Genomic DNA, 24,880 nt, shown 5'->3' with positions numbered 1-24,880 from the left:
AACTACATGAGGAAATTCCCCTTGCTAGCAGTTAGAGTGCTGGGGAAAATCCCTGAGCTAGGTGATGGTCAGGGCTGCTCTATGGTTCTGGCTGGCCAGTGGCTCAAGGTCTAGAGCCACTGATGACCGGAAATGGGAGAGACTGGGCAAGAAGGAGGTGGCTGCAAAAAATGTGTGAAATGAGCAAAGAGTTTTTTCGTAAATTGTCTGCAGCAATTTGTTTCCCACTATGTAGGAAGAAGGCAAAGGGTTTTGTTGTGGTTGGTTTTTATTCTTTTTTTTGTTGTTGTTAATTTTGAAGGTGAGACAGAAAGAGAAAAGGCTGTCAGTGTGATCTACCTAAGGCTGTCAATGTGGTCTACTTTAGGCTGCTAATATGGCCTACCTGGATTTCAGTAAAGTCTTTGACACTGTCCTCCACAACATCCTTGTGGAGAAGCTGACTGCCCATGGTTTGGATGGGCGTACGCTCTGCTGGGTGAAACACTGGTTGGATGGCCGTGCCCAAAGTGTTGTGGTTGAAGGAGTTAAATCCAGTTGGCAGCCAGTCACAGAATGGTGTCCCCCCAGTGCGTGGTACTGGGGCCACTTCTATTTAACATCTTTATTAATGATCTTGATGAGGGGATTGAGTGCACCCTCAGTAAGTTTGCAGACACACCAAGTTGGGAGGGAGTGTTGTTCTGCCTGAGGGGAGAAAGGCACTACATAGGGACCTGGATAGACTGGAATGATGGGCCAAAGTTAACTGTATGAGTTCCAATAGGGCCAAGAGTCGGGTTCTGCATTTTGGTCACAACAACCCCAGACAACCCTACAGGCTTGGGAAGGAGTGGCTGGAAAGCTGCCTGATGAAAAGGGACTTTGGTGTATTGATGGACAGTTGGCTGAGTATGAGCCAGCAGTGTGCCCAGGTGGCCAAGAAGGCCAATGGCATCCTGGCTCGTATCAGGAATGGCGTGGTAAGCAGGACTAGCAAGTAATCCTGCCCCTGTACTCAGCACTGGTGAGGCCCCACCTCAAGTACTGTGTTCAGTTTTGAGCACCTCGGTACAGAAAGGACACTGAGGTGCTGGAGCAGGTCCAAAGAAGGGCAACAAGGCTTGTGAAGGGTTTGCAGAATACGTCCTATGAGGAGAGACTGGAGGAACTGGGGGCTGTTTAGTCTGGGGAAAAGGAGGCTGAGGGGAAACCTTGTTACTCTCTTTCAATATCTGAAAGGTGCTTTCAGTGAGAGTGGGGTTGGTCTCTTGTCAATGATGACAGGTGACAGGTTGAGGGGAAATGGCCTGAAGTTGTGCCGGGAGAGGTTTAGATTGGATATCAGGAAAAACTTCTTTACAGAAAGGGTTACTGTTAGGTAAAGGTTACTACTGGAATAGGCTCCCCAGGGAGGTGGTTGAGTCACCATTCCTGAATATGTTTAAAAATCATTTGGATGTGGTGCTCAGGGACACGATGTAGCAGAGAGTTATTAGAGTTAGGGTAGTTAAGTTGTGGTTGGACTCGATGATCCTTAAGGTCTTTTCCAACCTGAGCGATTCTATGATTCTAAGAGGTTTGGGGTTAAATTACATGGGTGCTGACATAGCCTTTGTTCTTAGAAGGGTCAAGAGTATATGCTTCATAAAAATCAAAAATTCAGTGATTCCACATTGCAGGTAATGTTTGTTTAATGGTGTTGAACAGTTTAAATAACAGAAGTGTCTGTTTTCTGCCTAAGAATATAGCTTTCAGCATTTTCACTCTCTTAAGAATGAACACTAAGACTGATCGATTTCTATTTTGGCTCACAAGAAGTTGTTACTCTTGGTCTGTTTGAAGACTGGTTATAATAATCTAAAGTGAGGTTGCTAAATAATAAATAAATAATACGTTAATATAGTAAATAATACGTTAAATAATACGTTATCATTAATTAATTTAATTATATGGTTCTGTTTTCATTTTGGAGGTGTTCTTAGTTTCCCTGAGTAGCAATGATGAGCACCAAGTTGTGTTCTCTTAAATAATTAACATGTTATTTCTGGTAGCTGGAGACAGTGAGATGACTTATGTCTCTTTAAAATGTTCCCCTGAATTACTCAGAAGATGCTGCTGTGTCGATAGCACCCTTCTGCTTCTCTGCTTTTAATCTGTTCATCATGCTGCAAATCTGTAAATAATGTTGTTTACAACATTTTTTGGTTCATTGCTAAGCATGACAGCCAGCTTTGGCCTGGGACTCGCTGAAATCGGCAGTGATCACTCTGGACCAGCACTAATCTGATCACTTTGCAGGCTGGGTTGTGTGATACCACTGGGATTTCAAAAGGCTTTTCAAACCTAGCTAGCTGTAAAAAAAGCTCAGAGGCTGGTCTGGGCAGGAAAGAAAGAACCAAATGAGCTGGAGGAAATGCCTGTTTATCCCAACATTTAAAATGTCTATGTGCATCTGTTTCTAAGATGTTTACTTCAAAAAAGTCTGTAGCTACCTACTTAATAGCAAATGGGGGCAGCAAGGGGTTAAAGCAGGCTGTGGAGTCACTGAGGCTCAGCAGAGAGCCAGGGAGATGAATAAAGACTCATGAGTGATGTTTGCATTGAGAGCAATGAACAACCCATGACTGCTGTTTCCAGAGGCAGGAGGGTGGGGGAGGGAACTACTTACTCATGGGGTTTGTTTCTTTTGCTGTGCTAGAGTAAGACAAAAACTGATTGTAATATAAAATACATTTTAATAAGTCAGTGAAAGAACGCATGCAAGAATATTCTCAGCTTTTGCAGGCAAGCAAATTCTTTTACACTAACAGCACCCACAGGTACTGTGGGAAAGCACCAAGCCCATGATTACACTGTAGAGTGGGAGGTGAATTGTTGCACAATGAGGGGACAGAAGGCAACCTATAAATTCTGGCTGATATCAGAGTAATGATATATACATATTTTTTCTGGCTATAATTATCTGGTCATATTTTCAATGGTTGACTTCTATCTTGGGATGATCTCTAGGATCTTGCCCTTGCTGTGTGTCTCAGGCCCTAAGGAGGAGGAATCTCTGAAGTGTTAGTGCAATTTCCACTGCAGTTCAGTTCTTGGTCTGCTCAATGGTGACTCAAAGAAGGGCAATGAAAATGATGAAGCATCTAGAGAAACAAGTTGCATGAGGAGCGGCTGAAGGAACTGAAATTATTTAGCCTAAAGAAGCTCAAGTGAGACCTTATTTCTCTCTGCATCTACCTGAAAGATGGTTGTAGTGAGGTAGGATCAGTCTCTTCTCCCAAGCAACAACTGACAGGACAAGAGGAAATGGCCTCAGGTTGCACAAGGTTTCAGTTGGATATTAGGAAATGTTTCTTTACAGAGAAGATTGTGAAACACTGGAACAGGCTGAAATAGTTGAATCACTATCTCTGGGTGTATTTTAAAGATGTGTAGATGTGTTGCTTAGGGACATGGTTTAGTGTCAGGCTTGGCAGTGCTGGGTTAACTGTTAGACTTGATGACCCCAGGGGACATTCCAACCTAAATGATTCTATTGTCCTTACCCTGCTTTGTGGTTTGTGCAAACAGAAGTTTATGATGTTGTCTCTTCTCCAACATGGTGCTTTCTGCAACTCATTTTGCCTTAATCTTTTCACCACTGATCTCCTTATGCCCTTATCTTGTTTGAGAAATCGACCAGTGACTTAAATTTATCCTATCTTCTGTAGCAAAAAACATTTCAGAAAGAGAATGTGTCTGCATAACTTGTTCCATGTTTAAGGCATTATAGAGTATAAATAGTGGTTATTAATAATGCATCTCAAAAGGGTCTCTTATCTGACAAGTGTAGTTTTATTTTAATATATAATATTTATGTTGTGCATGTAAGTGTTCTGAAGCATATTTTATAAAATTAATGGATTCTCAGAAAATGGGAGTTCAGTATTATTCCTGGCTGTTAAATCTCTACTGAGAAATAGAAAGAGGCTGCAGGATTTTGCATGCAGATTATGAAAGGTGGAAATCATACTTTATAGATGCTAGCAGCCAGTGCTGGGAGAGTTTGGAAAAGAGCCGGAGATGTGATGGATGAAAATATCTGAGAGTGATAGTGAAAATAAAGCTCCAAATTTTGTTGAAGCCATTCATGTGAAGACACGCATGCTTTGACTAAAGAAGCCAAATATCAGTTGAAATGGAGTCACTGATTTTTTTTTCAGCTGGTACAACACAGTTCTGAATTATAAGAAAATGTAGAGTTTGCTGAAAGTGGATAAATCCACACAGTGTTTATCTTCTAAAATAACTGCATTTTAAAAATAGATCATCTGTAGGATATTAATAAAAAGAGAAGACAAAGTACCTATGCTTTCTTTTCATAGCGCTCCCTAGACTATATCTGCTTCATAAATTTCCATGTAAAATTGTATGAAATGTTTTCTCTGGGTGAAAAATTGACTTCACTAAGGTACACAAAAATGGGAGTTTAGCTGCTGACTTAAATTGAGCTGGTTTTCCTCCTGAATAAGTTACTTTAAGAGAGAAAAATGCTCGTTGATGCAAGAAAATTTCCAGTTAGCCCACCATGATGACAGTGTATGTACAAAGAGAGGAGACTGAGTGCCTCAAACAACTTGTGATCCTGAACAACTAATTAACTCTACAGTCAGTCTATAGTCACTTCAATGTGAGGTTTTTTCTCCTCCTCTGTTTGCCTTTGTACAGAAAGTAATGAGAATTATATGCTGAGGCTCTATGCTAAAGTCTGTCAAATCTTGCTGCAGAAGTGGATATTTGCAAGGATTGCTTACATCTGTAAATATAGTGTAAAACACTAACAGTCTGCGAGATTTTTCTTCTTTATTGAGAAGCACTGAATTTTTGAATTAAAGTAATATGTGGACAGCAGCATTTTACTGGACAAATGTATTCGATTTCTGATCCAAGAAAAAAATGGTGGAGTACTTTGCTGGTTATTCGGAGATAAATGTGAAACAAGAATGCCAAGCTATTTTTTTCTCTGTAGCTTCAATTTCCTTTAACCTAAGATAGTTTTTCAGACCTTTAAATGTGGGTGCAACACCAACTGGCTTCACTCAAGAGCTGAGTACCGCAATGGAAATTTTACCACAGTGTCAAGGGCCGTTGCAGAAATTGCTCAAATCCTTCCTGGCTTAGAGACCCTGGGGAAGCCTGCTGAGTAATTGCTCATTATGTAGGTCCTGCCTTATCTTCTCCCCCTTATTTGCATCTGTGGGTGTCAGGAGAGAGGTGATCAATAAGACGATAAACTCACTTTTTCCTGTCTCTGTCCCATTGGACCATAAAATTGTATTTTAATTAGTTTTCTATCTGTCTGTATTCTTACAACAATACTTACGGTAGAAAGGTGCTTTATGAGAAAAAGAGGAAATAAGTTTTCTTAAGAGACTTGAAGGTTTTTTTAGCATTTTTCTTTGAAGTTCCTGTGCTCTCAGCCTGCTAATTCTCCTCCTTTCTTTCTGTTCTCCTGGCATTGGTTGCACACAACCCAAGACACTGAGCCCAGGTTCCTGGGTTGCATGAGCAGAGAGTTGTTTTTGTGCAAGTTATGCTTGGCTTGTGCTTGCTTCTGGTCAGCGTATGCTGTACTGTGGCTCCCACTCAGATAGATCAGTGTGGTGAGAGTTGGTTTTCCATTGTAAAGGCAGTGGAAAATGCATGTTTGAAGCTACTTTTTGGTAAATTCCTGCTAAATGAAAGAACTGGAGAAAAATAAAGCAGTGCTCTTACGTGGGATGCAGAGTTTCCAGAGAAATGCCCTGGCTGCAGCAAGCCTTAGGTGAGCTTGCTTCCCTCTGGCTCTGGTTGGAGTGGTGTTGTGTGTGGCCCCTGGCTTTGTGGCAGCTGAGACTCCTGGACAACTTGATCCTGTTTCTGAGCCCTGATCAGACAACATGTAAGTAGGCACCACAGTGGGGCAGAGAGGTCCAGGAGGGTAGGACACAGGGTGGCATTTTACAACTTCTAGTGACATTTGACCTGCATCTTTCACGGACCATGTAAGTACCTGAGCCTCTGGTTGTTTGGATGGATTTTCTGGTCAAAAGATGACAGTATTTGTTACAGGAAAAAACATTTCTAACTAAAAGTTACATTGAAAATGGTGCATTGCTGAGGAGCTATAGGTTCTTACAGACAGCAAATCTACTCCCTGAGCTAGCTATGCCCTCAGTTTCATGTGCAGCAGCAGTGAATAGAGGACATTTCCTTATGAATTGTACCGTAGTCTTATGGTTTCATAAGATAGGTTTCAATTCCTTTCAGATTGAGCAGCAGCCCTTCCTTGAGCAGAAGATGCCTGCTACAGTTTAATGCAGCAGGTGACTGGCTAAGCACCGCCCAATCATTTGCTCACTCTCCCCATTCCCAGTGATCTGGGGAAGAGTCTAGGGTTAAAAAAAAGTAGAACTTGTGGGTTGAGATAAAACTATTTACTAAGATATAGAAAAGGAAAAGGTTGGTAGTTATGACTGTGTGTATATATGTGTGTGTGCATATGAATGTATTTAACAGGTGATGCACAAATGATTGCTTGCCACCTTCTAATCCAACTAGCCCCCTGAGCAGCAAAAGAGCCAGATGAATCTGCACTTCAAAACTCTTTCTGCTTGATGTCATATGGTATGGAATATCCCTTCAGCCAGTTTAAGTCAACTGTCCTTAGCAGCAGCTATAAACATTGGTGTGTTATAACTGCTGTTTTTCACCCAGAAACAAAAATAGCATCATAGCTAACATAACAAAAATAGCAATAGCATCAGAAGAAACTGTCCTAGCTGAAACTAAATGCTTCAAATTCACCAGTGATGGCTCCAAAGTGGTCACAGCCTCCTTGCTACATGGTTTCAGGACAAAAGGCCATGCCATTGGAGTCAGCTGGGTTACAGGTGAGGGATTGGGAGAAGGGAGGCCAGGGGACACCAGTGACACAGGCAGCCATGCCAGCTAGCAGCAAACTCTGCCTTATACAGGCAGAACATGAGGGAATAGGTCCCTGTTTACTGAGCCACCAAGAAAGAGCTCTAAGTCACTTGACCTGGCTGGTTAAGCCTCTTCTCCCTTTCCAAAAATCAGCACACTAAACATGTCTAGATGATAAATTCCTTTTGTGAAATTTTGAGTCAGTATGTTTGGCTTTCCTTAGGCTTCAGTGATCTGATATTTGTCAGCTCCTACCCAGGATGCCTGTTGCAGTGTTAATGTGTTGTTGCTGACCTTGCCATCTCTGGGTGGTGTCTTTGGGATGTTCCAAAACCCTCATGTAGTTGTAGGTTGAGCAGTGTTATATAAACTGCGGTGACTGGAATTGTCATGCAAAATATGTTTCTGTAGCTAGTCCTGTTTCTGCTTACTTATGTACCACGGAACTGTAGCTTAATATTTAAAGTAACATAATATTTATTTATTAAACAATGGAGCCAAAACACATTCAAATGCAAATACAAATCCTTGTATACACAGCTTTGGGCATAGTTTTGCTCCTCCTTTTGCTTCGTCCCTACAGCTCTGCAGTTCTTTGCAGTATACTTTTGATATATGCTGCTGTAATATTTTAAATAGCACATGGAAGGAATGGGACAAAGCTTAAGGTTCTCGTGTCCAACATGTAACAAAAAATTTTCGCATCATTTTTACCATACAATTGGACAAAAAAACCCAAGAGTATTAATCTATTTTTATTATCTCTTTTCATAGAATCACAGAACAGTTTGAGTTAGAAGGGACTCTTGTAGGTAACCTAGTCCAGCTCCCCTGCAATGAAAAGGGACACCTAGAGCTAGATCAGGTTCCTCAGAGCCCTGCCCATTGTGGCTGTGCAGCTGCAGCTGTGACCTTGAATGTCTCCAGGGGTGGGTTATCCACCACCTCTCTGGGCAACCTTTTTCAGTGCTTCACTGCCCTTACCCTAATAAACTTTTCTCTTACATCCAATCGAAATCTCTCCTCTTTTAATTTGAAATCATCTTCCTTTGTCCTATCACAACAGATCCTGCTGAAGAGCCTATCCCCTTCCTTCTCATAGCCCCCCTTTAGATACTGAAAGGTTGATACCAGGTCTTTCAGATCTTTTTGTAAGTTGAGTGATTTAAAAAGCAAGACAGAAGTTGCACTAATTTGTAAGAACCGGGAGAAGATGTTGGCTGTCTTGAGAGCAAAGAGACCTCACAGGAGATCACAAATTAGAGGTCTGGGCAATCACCAATTGTAAGAGGTTGAATGAGCACAAGTGTTGGATTCTTCTTCTGGGAGGGTGCAACCCTGGGTATACATTCATAGTGGGGGAGAAGAGGCTAGAGAGCAGCCCTATGGAAAGAAATCTAGGGGTGTTGTTTGATGGCAAGTTGAACGTTAGTCAGCAGTGTGCCTTGGCAGCCCGAAGAGCCAACTCTATCCCAGGTAAGGGAAGGGATTTTCCTGCTCTGCTCTGCATGGCCTCACCTCCAGCAGTGGGTGCACATTTAGGTGCCAGAACATAAGAAGGGCATAAAACTATCGGACAGTGTACAAAGGAGGGCTATGAAGCTGGTAACAGTCCTAGAGGGCAAGCTGTATGAGGAGCGACTCAGGCTCCTTGATTTGCTCAACACTGAGGAGGCTGAGGAGAAGCCTCATGGCAGCATGCAGCTCCTCATGAGGGGAATGAAGAGTCAGTGCTGACGTGAGGAAATGGCATGGAACTGTGTTAGGGCAAGGTCAGGTTGAAGGCTGGGAAAGGTTCTTCACCTTCAGATGCTCAGGCTGCCCAGGGCAGTGGTCACAACCCCAAGCTACTAGAATTCAAGCTCTCGGACACTGGATTTGAATCTTGAGTACTTCTGTGTGGAGCTAGGAGCTCAGCTCCGTGATCCTTGTGGGTCTCTTCCAACTCAGGATATTCTATGAGTCTATGACCAAGTCCTGCATCTAAACTGTTGATGAAAACACTGTAGAGAACTGGCCCTAAAACAGAGCCCCATGGAACCCCACTGGTGACTGGCTGCCAGCTTGATGTAATTCCACTTGGTATAACCGTTTGAGCCTAGCCCATCAGCCCACTGGTCACCCATTGTACTTTGTCTAACTTACTGTAGGATCACTAATTTGCAGCAGCAAAATTCTTCAAATATTTCACATGGATTACATAATAAATAATGTTGGGCTCTTCTGTCATGTGTGCCTCTGAGAACTTCTACAGTACCAGCAAATCCCTGTGCCCTAGGGTTATACTCCTTGATAGATCATTTAATGGTCAGAATGTGATAATGTAATTTAATCATGTTGATGATTTATTTATATTTTTGTACTGTTAGGTAGTAAAGACTAATAGTAGCTCTGTGCTATGCTGAATGATAGTGTGAAGGCAATGCATAACTGAAGTGAGAGGACAAAATGTCAGTAATGAGAGTATCCTGTGAAATATCAAAGTGGAAACTGAAAGACAAAGAACCTACCACAAATCCACCATGAGGTGAGCGCAGAAAGTTTGGAAAGCGTATGAGAGTTTCAGAGAGGGGCTTCCAAAGGGAAGGTTGATCTACAGTGACTTTAATAAGAAGATGAGTAAGAGCTGATGCAGATAGCGGAGGTGATAACAACAAGGCAAAACAATGGTTTCTGAGTACGGTTGAATGCTAAGTGTGCTGGTCTCTTAGCTGGACCTGTTCTGCAGCTGTATCACATATGGCAGTCACCACTTTGCACATGTGAAAATGCATGAAGCCAAGAGGAAGCAAAAAACCTGTTTTGAGCTTTCTCCTGATAGACATGCATAAACTCTCAGACTGGGAGACTGTTCCCTGGGTTTGGCAGTCTGCTTTTTGACACTTGAAATCTTGACTAACAGTCACCTCAGTCCTAATTCCTTTCCTTTGGCAGAAAAGAAACTACATGAAACATCCAATTACTGCTCAAGCGGGAGACAAAACTGCACGTAAAAGTCAAAAGTCAAACCTAGACTTGTATCTACATCTCATGTGCTGCATTAGTTTTTGTTTAAATTGTTCGTCAAGCAGCATTTTGTGCGACCCTGAAGCCAGCTACAGGCAGGGGCTGCTCTCTGACCACCATGAAGATTGTGCATGCACAGCTGTGCTGGAAAAATGAAACACTAGATCAAATAGCTACCCTGAAAAATACTTGCACAGGTGCAATGAGTAAGTCTTTAGATAAAAATAGATGCTTCTGAGACTGTTCTGTGAAATCATGCAGTTTATTTTACTATCATCTTTCAATGACGGTTTCTACTAGTCAGAGAAAACAAACTTATCTATGAGGTGTGGCTGTTATTTCAAGGTTTAGATGAGAGATGTTAATGGCACAGCCTTCTGACACAAAGTGTAGTTACAGTTCTTATGACAACTATTCCTCTCTCCTTTGGAGCATGGGCTAACAACAGTGTTTCATTATGTGTTGTGTAGCACTGGGCTCATGACAGACTTGTCATCTAAACCCAAGTGCTTGTTTCTAAATGGCATTTCTAAATGGCACTTTGCAATGTGAATTTGAGTGACTGACCTTCACTTTGCTTTGCTTGCTGTCTGACTTCCAAGCTTCCCACTTTCATTACTTTCTAGCAAAATACATTTGGGAGAACAGATTTCTTTGAATTCTAGGAACTGATTTTTGTGGCAGTGATTTTATGAGCTAAAATTAATTGAGTATTAACAAAAGGATCCAAACAAATACAGAGTACTAATCTGCGTGTAACCAATCTGCTGATAAAAATTTATGAGTACAGCAGCCAAACCAGGCTATGCAGCAGATTACTGCAGTTACTTCTGCAGTGTACTTAGGAAAAATTAGAACAAGTTGAACAGATATATTAAAAGACTTTATTCACAATAGAGAAATTTTTACAAATATAAGTTCTTAAAAATTAAGCATCTTGATCTATTATGTATTTCATAATTTCAGGATTTATATAAAGATGAGAAGACTAAATGGAATATGCACAAATCAAAACCAATTTAAATGTCTCAGAAATGGAAAATATGTAGATGAAGTCACCATAGAAACAGTGAGCCATAGGACATTGCAAAAATCTGTGTACAGTCAACAAATATGCAATACATATTTCACAAATGATCAGAACATTTTTTTTTTCCCCCATGAAACAGTATGGTTGCCTTTTAAAATGATTTATTTCTTAGGACTTAACATATGCAGATTTAAATGTGTTATTTTGCTACAGAGAAGTGGAAAGAGGATAGGCAAGTGTGTTTACACAAAAATTCTACCTCTCCATAATACAATTTCTTTTGGTCTTATGAATGAGTGGGGACACAAAGCAACCATTGCTAGCCACTTTCACACAGCTAGTTAAGTGAATGGGAAATAAAATGAACGTTATCTCAGCAATCTAACAACGGCTGGTAAGTAGTGACTGTTTCAAAATGATCACACTAGCTTTGGTGTTTTGGGGTTATTAAAAAAAAATAAAAATAAAATAAATATATTCTCATTTTATGAAAAGTTTTCTTACAGTTGGCAGATCTACACGTTGTACAATCTTCTCGTCTACTTACATTTGTTTACAAAAAGTACAGTATAGTGCAGTTTGTACATACAACCTGAATACCAATACCAGTCACATCAAATTTGTGCTCTTTCAAATCATCGTAACTATCACACTAAAAAATATTCATACTGAACATCTGTATTACAAGTAAACAGTTCTGACATGTATTTAAGCACACAGGACCCAATGCATACAACAGTTTTGTGTTTGCCTGCTTTTTGAAACAAGAAGAGCTTATCAGGCTCTCCATTGTTTCTCTGAAGCTTATTAAATAAACACAAGATCACTGGACACATCTGGGGGGAAGCATACCATTGTTAAGAAAAACATGTAAAAAGAGGCTTACAAAACATATTTCTCAAAGATTGCTTTTGTCTGAGTTACTGAAGTCATTTAACTGATACGAGGCCCATAGCAGCACCTGTGCTATCGTGTGGTAGGCAGCAGCAGGTGACATAATAAAGATAAATAAGACAAAAGTATAATTTTTTTCTTTTTTTAAGAGGGAAGATAATTGTGTACGTAGAGAGATTTGTCGGTTGCTGCGGGGAAAAAAAGCTCCTTTATAAATACAGTTTCTGAAGCAATACAATCAAATTCTCCAGTACTTCACAGTTACAAATTTTGGATTACCAACATAAGCAGGAATTCCACTTTTCAACAGAGGAGGGCCAAGGATTCCTTCTTCACTTACTCTCACGCTGTTACCGAGACATGAGAGAATCCATATTTAATAATATAATACTTTTGCACAAGAGCAAAAAATCTCAAGCCAACTTGCAGATTCCATTCAAGTAGGCTTTATATTAGGCAGCTGTATATATGTTTATACTCATTCTCCCTGCTCTGGGTCGCAGAGGCTCAGTGGAGTCCTTCTGTTAACTTTCATGTATGACTGCACAGCTCTGCCAGGCCTCTGAAAGAAGAATCAGTGTCACTGGAGATACTCTTGCCTTGCCCCCTGTAGAAATGTCTTTTGCAGCTCACATGGCAGACTTTGCCTTCTCTGCCTGCAGTGACCACATAGGCAGTGCTGTCTTAAACACTCTGGAGGGTAAAGTTCATGGGTCAGCCTCCAATACATATAAAAATGTAATGTTATCTTTGCTTTTGGCTTCCACATAAGTAAAGCCTATTCTGCAAACCTCTATCAGTAGAGAAAAAAGCAGTAAAATGTACTCTGTAATGCCTAAACAACCATGTTTCTTCAGCTCTGATTAGCTACCCTGGATATGTGTGATAGACAGCTTACAAGGTTTAAAATAGATAACTGACTAGAACCATTTGTTTTGTTGCAGTCAAATCAGTTCATAATGCACTTTCTCAGAATGGGAAGCCAGGTGTTGTACTCTACTCAAAATGTACAAAATTCATCCTTTCACTGAGCAAAAACATTTGTAGACTTCAAAACAATGTAAGACACTCCAAGCTACATTTAAGTAAAAGAAAGAATTAATTGTGCCTGATTCCTTTTCCTTTGGTGATACCACAAAGTAAAACATTTTTGGCAAAACTGTTACCTTTCTCAGTAAACTAAGCTTCTAATCTAAGGACTATTTTACAACATATTGTATTTCTGACACTTACAGAATCCAGAGTAGATGCTTTCAGAGTTTTAATTCTATGCTGGATAATTTCCTCTCTGAAAGAGACGAATTTTCTTCAAGGCATCTGAATACCTGATTTTATTCATAAAGATACATTAAATTGCTTTGTGACAATAAAGTACAAAGACTAGTGTTGAGTTTGAACCAGTCTGAGTGCTTGAGAAAGTCACAGAAAACCAAATTGTCTCTGGCATAATTCTCAGCTCAACTTCAATGAATTCATTGAATAGTTTTGTCTTTTTACCATCTAAACAAATGAAAGCCATTGGATTAAAAACATAAAGATGGCAAGACTCCTTTTCCTAATAAGAAATGATTATCTTACTTTTACTCTACATCGACCCGACTAAAGGCATAAGGATAACTCCACTTAGAATCGGGAAGAAATTATTTACTCTACAGGAATATTCTAATGAACACTTGAAAAACTAGTGTGCTAACTAATGTGCTAAACTCATAAATCTAGTTGAGACTAACTCCAACATATACTGCAGTTTCAGAGTTGTGTCTGCATGAGATGAAAATATTCCTATGTAGACTTCACTGACAATGAAATACATCAGATAATTTACTTTAATGATAGACCCGCATAAGAAGAGGCTGTCACAGTCACAATATTTGTCTTGGATGACACACAAAACAAATTAACATAGAACAAAAAAAGAAAAAGAAAAAAGCTCTTTATATACTTAATTCAATATGGCTTTTTGCAACATGGCAAAATATTACAGCTTAAAGCAGACATCTCCTCATGGAGGAGAAAAAATTTTGCAGTCAAATTAAAAGTATAACTGGAAACTAGTAACATGCAGATCCTCTGCTCTTTTTAGCTAAGATTACACTGCAGACTAACAAAATCTGGACAGATGTATTTCTCTTCTAAAAAGTGGTTCAGCTGATGACTGAAGTTTTATGAGTTTGGGTCCATTCATAAATATTTACTGTTAAAGAAAACAGACTGCAAAACATTCGATTTACAAATTTAACTCAAGGATTTAAAATCAAATCACATGCCCAAGTCCAGGAAACAAACATAAGGAATGAAACAAGTTAAAACTCGATCTATTTTTCTTTTTCTTCTTTACTCCCATCCTCTTTGCGAAGAATAGGGAAGGGATGAGCCTCCGTGTTGAAGACCCAGTGCTCAAATGGAAGAAGATCATCGTCAGAAAATAGCAAATATAAGTATCTGGCAAGAAAAAAAAAAAAAGTACAAAATATGACTATATCAAGAGAGTGGAACAACAATCATTTTCAAGAGAACATGAATGCCTGATTTCCGTAGATGAATCTATCAGTGGAAACCACTGACAAAACAGAAAATCTTAATTTCTAGCATAATAAAGTTTAGCACAAAGCTACTCCACTCAGGTTGGAGTCAAGGGCAATAACAAGTGGAGACCAACAGCCCAATTCCTCTATTTTGATAGAGGAAAAATAAGTTTAGGCCATCAAGGTTGAATACTACTTTATCTCACTTCCACTTCACAGAATCACAGAATTACAGAATCACAGAATTGTAGGGGTTGGAAAGGACCTCCAGAGATCATCGAGTCCAACCCCCTGCCAAAGCAGGTTCCCTACACCAGGTCGCACAGGTAGGCATCCAGGCAGGTCTTGAACATCTCCAGAGAAGGAGACTCCACCACCTCCCTGGGCAGCCTGTTCCACTTTATCCTTTGTAATGTTATTACGTACTATTTTGATTGTATATAACCATTATGTATATATATTTTCCTCCTGAATATTCAATTTATCAAGGTGAAGTAATGGAAATACTATAATCCAGTGCTATATTACTTTTGAGAGAAACATCTGGCCTAGGAATTCTGAAGAATAAAAGCTAAGTCCTAGCACTAGGACCAAAAGATTGGATAGACATTTATTGAGATAGGGTCTATTAAAGCCAGCAGTAAATAAAAATAAATAAATAAATAAATCTTTTATTTAGTATAATGGTACAGCATAGTAGCTTCTTTAACATGATTAGTAAAGACAACTTAGGGGTGAAACTCTCCTTACTAAATGAAAATTTATTCTGAATCACCATCATTCCATGAAGGCTTTTCACAGAAGCATAGAAGTTGGAAGAGACCTCTGGAGATCACCTAAATAAAACTTCATTCACTCCATTAACAATTTTGGAGACAGTGGTATATAATAAAGACTTTTACTTTTTTCCTCTTAACAGGATGCATGAGCTTACCATGCAGCTTCGCTTTTTTTTCCCCCCCTCCGCAGATTTAAAATGGAAAGTGATATATGCTTCTTACGTCCTCTGTGTTCTCAATTTGTTTCCCTAGTGTTGGCATATGTAACTAGAAACTATCAATGCTTGTAGATGTAATTTGTCACCAAACGCTATTGAGTTTCTTTAACAAAAATAAAGATAATTTTCAAGAGTCATAGAATTTACTTTACTGACATAGAAGAGGGGAAAAAAAAGCAATTTGGCTTCCTGTCACCTAAGAAAAGCCCTACTGTTTCAGTCAGATTTTGTACAAGAATGTCAAGGGTACTAATGATAAATACTTGTCTGTAGAGATGATACACAGAACTACTTGATATTAATGAAAGTAACTTTCTTAACTTACTTGAGTGTCTCGGAAAGGAAGAAACTTTGCTGCACATCGTCATGGCTTTCATGATTACTATAAACATCTCTAATGCCAGAATAGCCACCATCTACTCTGCAGTGTTTTTCCAGTGCCTAAAGACAGGTGAGGGGGAAAAAAAAAAAAAGATGTTTAATAATATGAATAATCTGTCATTTTTTCATTGTTTGAAAATAACACTGTAACTACCATGAGTTTCTGACAATTTTTATTTGATCAAGAGCTAAAATTAGATAGAGCTCCGAACAGAAATCTCTTTAAAACACACATGTAGTTTTACATTAAAGAGAATCAAAGTGATAAATTCATAAACGAAGTAAATACAAGCCAGTTTTCAGAGGGAAATGTATACTATTCATTGTTTTCTTTTTTTTATTTTTGCTAGCATACCTTCTCTGTCATAGGCTTGTCTGTACAGCATTCAGAGATCCTGTAAGACACCTTTCCTGGTCTTATTTTACTGCTTACAACTTACTGTGATTGAATTGAATGCTATGATTAAGATCAGTCTTTTCTTTGCCTTTCTTTTCCTTAGTTTTGGAAAGGGGAAGCCAACTGTCCATTTCTTGTGTAAGTTCTTAAGGGTTTTTTTTTGTTTTTCTTTTTCAATTATTTCATTTTTGATAGGGAAACATCTGATATTGGGCTATGACTGTATTTCTTTCTGCTTTAGGTCCTATAACCTTTCTGAAAAAATCTTTGTTTCTTGTTAGGCAGAAAGCTATGTGACTAGACAATGTAAATATCCTGAAGAGAATCTACAATGATTTAATTTACCGACTCATTATTCAAAAGCAGGTCCAAATAGTCTTTACCTCTAAATAATTTCTCACAAGGAAAACGACAGTAAACATGATGGCTGACTATATCTATTCAGGACCTCCCTCCTCTGCAACATAGTGCTCACTGTGAAAATGGGCATGGGAGTAACAACATTCAAGCAGAAATACCTGGAGCTTCATCAAAACCCCGAGAAGGATATGAAAGGCTCTAATCCCATTAGATAGCTAGTTCCTCCATTTCTGAATTTATTACAAATATCACTGAAGTGACTATGAGATGTATAGATTTTCTTCGTGAAAATTCTGCTCTGTATTTCAAATCACATATAGCAAAAACTAATGAAAAGGCAGAAGGATACACCCGAAAACAAGCAAGCAGGCAGAATAAGTGTTTTTTGATGAAAGATGGGACTAAACGTCACTAATGATTACTGAAGTATCTATCACCTCCGCCTGCTCTAAAAGCTGTTCAAGATCTGTGTCTTGCTGTGAGTAGATATCCTGTATTTCCTCAATGCTGGAGGTATGGTTAGCTATCTGCATATATTTAGCTTGCACGTCAGGCTCTCTATAGCTTTCACTGAGAGCAAGCTGCCTATTGTACATTTAAAAGACATTTTTCTCCAGAAGAGACCCTTTAAAATATAACAGGCCTATTTTTCTTCTCTCTGTGTGTTCAGGTTCTTTAATTTTCCTGGACAGTTTTACTAAGTGACAAATATACTTAAGTTTAAACAAGTAATTTCCCCTGGCTGGTATTCCTTTTCTCTCATCTACTTGAACCTGCAATGAATTCAAAATGCTGAATCTGTGCCCGGATTTTCAATGTCAAACACAAGATTATGTTTTCTGAGGCACAGCAGAAGGAAAACTTGAAGGATAAAGCTAGTATTCAAGGAAGCATCTGCATTCTAATCAGGGTGAAGCAAAATAAAACAAATTGCTTTTTAGGGTTTATATGCTCTATGTGCATGTAGTTAGAGCTTTCCTCATGAGGATCACCAGAGTTAATTGTAGAGATACCATACACACAACTGAATACACTGCTGTGACAAAAAATAAGAGATTAACTTGCACCATTTTGGCCCTTTGGTGGTATCTGCTTTGTGCAAATGTGGATCATCTTACCCCTGAAAGCTACTTTGCACTACACTAATGGGAAATACGTTAACATCTGGTATTAGCAGCACAAAAAAATATATTTGTTGTAATCACTCTTTATCTGGCAAGAATGTCCTTTTGCTCCTGTGTCTTCCATTTCAGAATACAGTGACATTCATACTTACAGTGCATCAGTGGTAGGTGAGGAGAATTGACTTAACACATTTTAAATTAGTAGACCTTGGAAAATGAGAGTGGCTCATTTCAGTTATGCTAGTAATGGAAAACATAAATAAAGTGGGAACCAGCTGTCAGTCTCAAAGTCTCATAAAAGAAAAAAACAAAGGAAGTGCTATGAATTCAAAACGTGCCATAATTATAATGCAGAAAGGGAGACATTCATGAGCTAAGCTGATAAAATCTTTCTGACTCAGTAGGAGTGGATTTTGCTATTGGTCATCATTGCATTTTCTCCAGAAACTGAAGTACATACAAAACAATCTTGGACGAACTGAGACAGGAAAGCAAGCCTCCAGAGTACAAAAAAAAATTGGAGAGACAAGAGTGTTTTTTCAGACTATGAAAGTTAGAGAATGAAAAAAATAGATGTGTTTTGTGTTGTAGAGTTTAACAGTTCATGATCATGGCACAGGTGAAGCCTCTTACTGCATGGGGACTAGAAAACAAACATGAATTATTACTGTCAGTGTCATGAGTTGAAAAAGGACATGAAATACCTAAAACTCAGCATTTTCAGACTACAGCAAATGGACTGATTGTTACCCCTTTTTTTTTTTGGTCTCTGCTTTCTCTTAATGAAAACAGTGCTGGTAACTGGAATTCCCATATTCAGTGGGTAGGGAACACAAGAATGGAGTGATGTGTTCTCTGGTGTAAGAATGAGCAAGAGTGAGCAGAACTGAAGGTGTTCAAGAAACATTTAGATGCTACACAAAGGGACATGATTTAGTGGGGAAATACTAGTGGTAGATGGATAGTTGAACTGGGTGATCACTGGAGGTCACTTCTAACCTTAGAATTCTATGGACTTGTGAAGTAGTTGTGGTAAACTATCATGACACATGCTGGAACAAAAAAAAAAAAAAGCAACATGAAGTGGAGCTGTATGAGCTAGAAACATCAAAGAGAAAAAGAAAATATTTGAAACCTACAGATGACTGTACAGCTTCTGCAAGATCTGTTTTTGTGAAACACGCAGCTGTACATTAAGACAATGGAAGATGGGCCTGCACAGAATGAAACCAGCTGCATTTGCCATAGATGGGCTCTAAACCATTACTTTAGAGCTAGACTAAAGTAGCCACAAGAATGTTAAACAAGGAACATAGGGAGATCAATAAGAAGGTAAATAAGTATACAAACTTGAAATAAACACAAACAAACTGAATCAGGGTAAAGAATAATAATAAGGAAAACACTGTAATTGTTTATAACAATATTAACATTGTGGGCAGCAACAATGAGTCAGGAAAAGCATCTGGAGAAGGAACACTGTACACTTGGCACTGCTGAAGCCTAGTGGGATGACTTCCATAAACAGTGATTTTAAACATTTCAATTATAATCTGTCTGGGAAGAATCCAGTACGAAAATGTAAGCATATGGATGGTGTTAGGAAAGAAGGAAGTATGGGAACAGCACTCTATAGTAGAATCTTTTGGGGAGGAGAAAAAAAAAAAAAAAAAAAGATTTGGAATCAGTAACTCAGCAACGTCATTTAAAGACATACAGCTAATACCTGAAGATAGTAAACACATCGTCCTAAATCTACACCCTACCTAGCTAAATAGAGTGTTGACTGCAGATATAGAATTGCACAGAATATGCAAGAAATAGAGTTGGAAATTAGTATAGTTTTACTATGGAGAGCTGATTTTATCAAGCATTTTATTCCTCAAGAGCATCTAATAACCAAAATTGAAATGCTCTTTTTGCACAAATTTGAGATACATTCAGTATCTCAAAGAGTGAATATGGAGTACAATTACAGATTTTTGTTGCTGTATGGGGAGCCAGGTAGCTGCAGATGTCATGTTGCAGGCAGGTACATAGAATTGTAATGCAGTAATAGCTCTCTAGTACGGTCTCACAGGGACAGGTAATTGTGCAACAAGTCAATGTATTCTTTCCTGACTGTAGAGCAAGCTTCCATGTCTACTAGAAGGCCATTCGGAAGAGTTACAATCATAAATTCCTAGAAGAAAGATGTGTTGGACAAACTGACAAACAGAATGGTTTTAAAATCCCAGAAGGCAATAGGTCTGCAAAGGACTCAGGGGTCATTGGTAAGAAAACACTGCAAAGAGTTTTGATTTCTTTCTTTGTATTTTTTTTTAGAATATAGAGCCACAAAATTAGTACTCTTTAGCCTCCTTAATCTTCTCATAAGGTCTCAGTCCACTTAAAAATCTCAGACAAAGAGTGATAGGCAGATCCTTTAAGAAGTGCAACATCAATGTGAGAAGAAAACTCTGGAAGCATAATGTAAGCCCATGCCTGGAGGACCAAATAAGGTAACTCCTATAGTATTCACGTCCAACAGTAAGATTGATTAAAGAATACAAAAGGCATGAGAAGCCTGACTGGCCATGAAGAACAAGGCAAAGAACTCCTTAACTGCCTCAGCCTTCTCCATGTCTGAGGAGGCCAGCTCTCACTTCCCATTTCTTAGATGGGATACAATCTCCTTTGCCTGTCTTTTCTGCCCATTGTATCTAAAGAATCTCTTCTTGCTGTTTTTCACGTTCCTCACCAAGTTCAATTCCATCTGCACCTTGGCTTTCCTGATCCCATCCCTATACTATAGAAAATACAGTTCATAGAACTTATTTCCATATCCAGGACTCAAATACGTCATATTTTCACTTTCCGTTCACATGCAGCAATACTCAGCATTTTGAGCAAAACATTCAAATATGACTTTGATCAGGGAAATATTTAATAAAGAAAAATTGCAAGCTATTTTTCAGGTATAAAATACCAACAGGAGATGAGTCAATCAAAATCATCTTATTTCATTTAGTAAATCTCTGGAAATGTGAGTTGATATTACTGATTTAAAATGATTACTTACTCTTCAACTGCTAAGTAAAATCCAGATTTTGTTCGATAGCTCACATAACAAGATACTAGAATTTAGTAAGAAAAGAATCCTCTAGAACATTACCTCTACAGCTTCCCATGCCCACTGCCTGTACTTTGGGTCATGAGTAAGTCGCCACATGTACATGTAGGTCTCTATGACTTCAGGTCGTAGGATGTAGTATTTTTCATTTTGTCTTGTAGCAATGGCCTCAACTCCACCATCAAATCTGAACGCTTCTGGCCCCAGTTTCATACCTACCCAATATAAAAACATATGCTGAAGTAAAGGCATTCAAAGGTTTCAAATCATGTAACCTGCCAAATTAACTATAATTTCATACCACACAAGGCATGCTACCTAAAATGTTTATAATTTTTGACAGACACTACAGCAGCTTCTTTTTCTAATATTTTGCAAATAATTCACAGTGCTCAAGAGCTATTTTTTATCCATGCCTTAAACAGCAGATCCAGTTTGAACAGTGATGTTAACATTTGCATTCTGAGCAATTTTATAATTAGCAACATACTTGGTTTTCCTTAAAAGACGAGGATATTCACTTTTCTCTGTTAAACTTGATAATACACTCTAGGATCTGAAATGCTGCCAGGGTTATTTTTATAAGATGAAAGAATCCAAAGAAATTTCCTGCATAGAGATTCACTTTCTTTGTGCAATCCTTTGTTTGCAATATTGTACCAATAGAATTGAGAATATTTTTTTTGCACATAAAGTATAATTAATGATGCACAAATGAACAGATCTCCTCCCTCACTTATATTTGGCTATGAAGAAATTGGTAACATGGAAAAAAAAGCTGTAATGTTAGCTACCACAGTGAGTAGCTATAATTCAGATGTACAGAAATTACTTATGAAACAAAGCATCCATTCTTAAAGTTACTTCTGAATCAAAGCAGCATTTTATCAGGAAAAGGATGAAGAGTTTTTGCAATGATTCAGCTTTTATTCACCACTGTGAATTAAACACTGATGGCTGCCTTCATAAAATCAAACTCCCTGATACTGTACTTACTTGTACGATCATAAGATTCATGGCAAGTTCTAGCAATTTCAGCACCAAGCTCAATGTGATGGCCTGTCTTGTCACTGGGTGCTCCATCCGCTCCTAGAGCAAACATGCCTCCAGCAAAACAAGTCAGATGTCCCATCTTGTGTTCGAGCAGTCCACCCTTCCACTCAGCGATGTATGTCAGTCCACTACTTGATTTTCGAATGAGGTGGGTCTCTATGGCCTGTGGAAGCACATTATTTATTACTATTAATCATCAAAAGTTACCACTTGGTAAAGCATGAAAGACCAAGACAGATAACAGTGACCTTAAGACCGTTTTATATGTCAGTTTTTTTTTTCCTCTGTGTTGCCTTTGCTTATAAGATAAAATGGGTGAGCTGGCACAAATTCAAAGTGTAGCTAAATCAACATTGATTAGGATACATTGATATGATGATTAACACTGCCACAACTTTCAGCAACTTACACAGTATATCTTATACAAAAGGCCTAAAAAAATAAAATACCATTTTAATATTTTTCTTCTCCTTCCTAATTTGAACACTTTCAGATAATTTCATTTTTAACAGTGATTAGCAATTACTTTAGCTTCCATATTTCCAAAATGAACTCTGAGAACAAATTTGTTTATTGATATAAATTTATGTGCATTATACACAGGTCTAAATTCATATTCAAAACATCTGAGTCAGTGTACTAAACAATGCTGGGCTTTTGGGACTTTATGGCACTCCCAACCAAGACCAATGAATTTCCCCCCAGGATTGAATTCCTCCATAATCAAGAGCAGAAACTCTGAGACTTCCAGGAAAAAAAAAATAAATAAAAAACCAAAAACTAAGCAGAAGAAGAAACAGCTCTCTGGGAAAGAATTAGAATTGTGTGCTGATAGCAATGTCTGGTCACTAATTACTAAATCCAGAAAAACATCCATATGTTTTCAGAGGAACAAAATTAAAACAATAGTAGTGATGCAGGGGAGCACATTAATTAGAAACACACAGAGAAATTAAGTTATTATCATTAAAGGGTAGTGGAGAGGAAATTAACATCTCTATCACACGTTCAGTTTAACCACCAGTGTTCTGGTTTATTCTATTGAAATCATGAGATCCAGAAACAGTACTGAGCGTGCATTGCACAAGCGAAAGAAAATTAATAAAACATCAGTAGAGAACCGTTAATAAAAAAGCCAGGATTAAAAGCAATGTGTAACAATGAGAAGGTATTAATTATAGTTATTTCTTCCCATTTAAACATCTGTAAAGGTTGTTTTATAAGCATGAAAAAATCTGCTGTAAATCAGAAGCATCAGCAGAATAACTCTACAAGTTTTACTTACTATGTAGCTCTTTTTTTTGGAGGGGGGGGGGGGGGCACAAGAATGTCTCATCAAAAGGTATAGTTTGTTTTCCACTAACACTAGTGCAAAGCATTTAGTGAGGGTGTTTTCTGCCTGCCTCCAGGCCCACTACTGTCTTAGAAAGATACTCAATTCTTTTGTTTCCTCGTGGATTGTACACTTTTAGCATTGGATGCCAAGTGAAAACATACCTAAATTTTAAAGCATCAGTAAATAATGAGGTTTTCTGTATTTTAAACAAATCCTGTGTAAATCAACCTACAGAAAGAGGAATTAAACACAAAGGGGAAAGGGATGAGAAATGTATTCCTTACGCATTCAAACAACATACTCCAATGTGGAAGATGAAAGAATTACAGGGGTTAAGGTGATGTGAAACTAACAGTGGTCATGTATTCCAAGTGCATCATCAAACAGCTTTTCTGTCAGGTTGAAAACTAGTAGTGGAATACCTAGGTACAGCTTTTTAAAAATAATGTTCTTTGAAATGTGTTTTCTTTTAGTTATCTCATTGGGTATGAAGTACTTTAATGTATAATTAAAGAACTGATAGAACAGAGTTCATAGAATCTGCTACAAAATGTACTGCTGCGTAAACAGGTGAAATTTATGAGAAGATAGAAATTGGTGGAAAACTTCCTACAGTTCCTTTCAGTGTGCTGTTCACATTTTTGTAAAAGAGTTTGTGTACTCCAATAGGATACCTTATTGCTAGAGCACGCAACAGTTTTGTGACAAATAGCTTTCAGACGACTGAGGCATTCTCAAGGATAAGTAATCTAAAAATCAAGTTCAGAAACGGAAAAGTCTTAATTTAGTGACGCTTCATTAGACCTGACAGCAGGGTATCTCTCCATCTCATCAAATCAACAATTCTGTTAATGCCTGATAGCGCTGTTGGTCACTAAACAATCGATTAAGAATTTATTACAAAAGCAAAGAAATTAAAGTTTGATTGATAAATAAATTTACCTATACTGCCTTTTTTTTTTTTTTCTCTAATGAAAGACAAACTGAAGCATAATTGTACCTGACAGAAATGACAGTGGTCATACGCATTCAGAAGTACTAGAATCACACCAGACTTTATTATTCTAGTATGAAAATGGATTTTGATATACCAGTAAGCTTTCAGTATTGCTTTTTGTTCCCCTCTTTTTTTTTTTTTTTTTTTTTGTCTCTGGATAAAATGTCAAACTGAAGAAGATAACATCTATTGGAGAAATTTTAAAATCAATTTCAGAAGCATTAAAAAATAACCTGATGCTAACTGATATTAAAATGTTGCAAATATAAGTAATTTTCATATTGTTCATCCTTTGGAGGGAACATTATACATTATACTGATTTTATTAATGAGCCCTATTAAGAACAAGTACTTATATTTATTTATAGTTATCTTCACAATGTAAGCATTTTATTTAAAGTTATTTTCATTATGCAGTTGTTTTATATATTATGGTCTCTCCAATTGCCTTGTTATTCTCAGTTTAATTGCAGAGTCTGAACTCTAGAGTGGCTCCCTCAGCTGCTCCTCAAAAGATATGTTCTCCAAACCCCTCACCATTTTCGTTGCCCTTCTCTGGACACACTTCAGGGCCTTGATGTCTTTCTTGTAGTGAGGGGCCCAAAACTGAGCACAGTACTTGAGGTGCTCAAAGAACTTGATAGTAAAAAATATTTAGTATTATGAAAGATCAGCATATCTAAAAGGCCTCAAAGATGTAAATGATTTGTATGTTAATAGATCTATAGCCCGCATGAGTAC

General features: G+C 38.2%; 1 protein-coding gene across 1 annotated transcript in view; it reads right to left on the bottom strand.

Moving 5' to 3' along the window:
* Positions 1–14,172: 14,172 nt before the first annotated feature.
* MAN1A1 (mannosidase alpha class 1A member 1) overlaps positions 14,173–24,880 on the bottom strand; it is a gene marked incomplete at both ends in the record, with an annotated part of 139,699 nt that continues 128,991 nt past the window's right edge. The window contains 4 exons of the mRNA XM_079532451.1: positions 14,173–14,299; positions 15,705–15,820; positions 20,796–20,968; positions 21,750–21,969. Coding sequence (XP_079388577.1) covers positions 14,173–14,299; positions 15,705–15,820; positions 20,796–20,968; positions 21,750–21,969 — 636 coding nt within the window. The remainder of the gene's footprint in view (positions 14,300–15,704; positions 15,821–20,795; positions 20,969–21,749; positions 21,970–24,880) is intronic.

This window comes from Tetrao urogallus, assembly GCF_951394365.1.
Source record: "Tetrao urogallus genome assembly, chromosome: 2".
Classification (NCBI taxonomy): domain Eukaryota; kingdom Metazoa; phylum Chordata; class Aves; order Galliformes; family Phasianidae; genus Tetrao; species Tetrao urogallus.
This window is presented reverse-complemented; position numbering and strand designations above follow the sequence as displayed.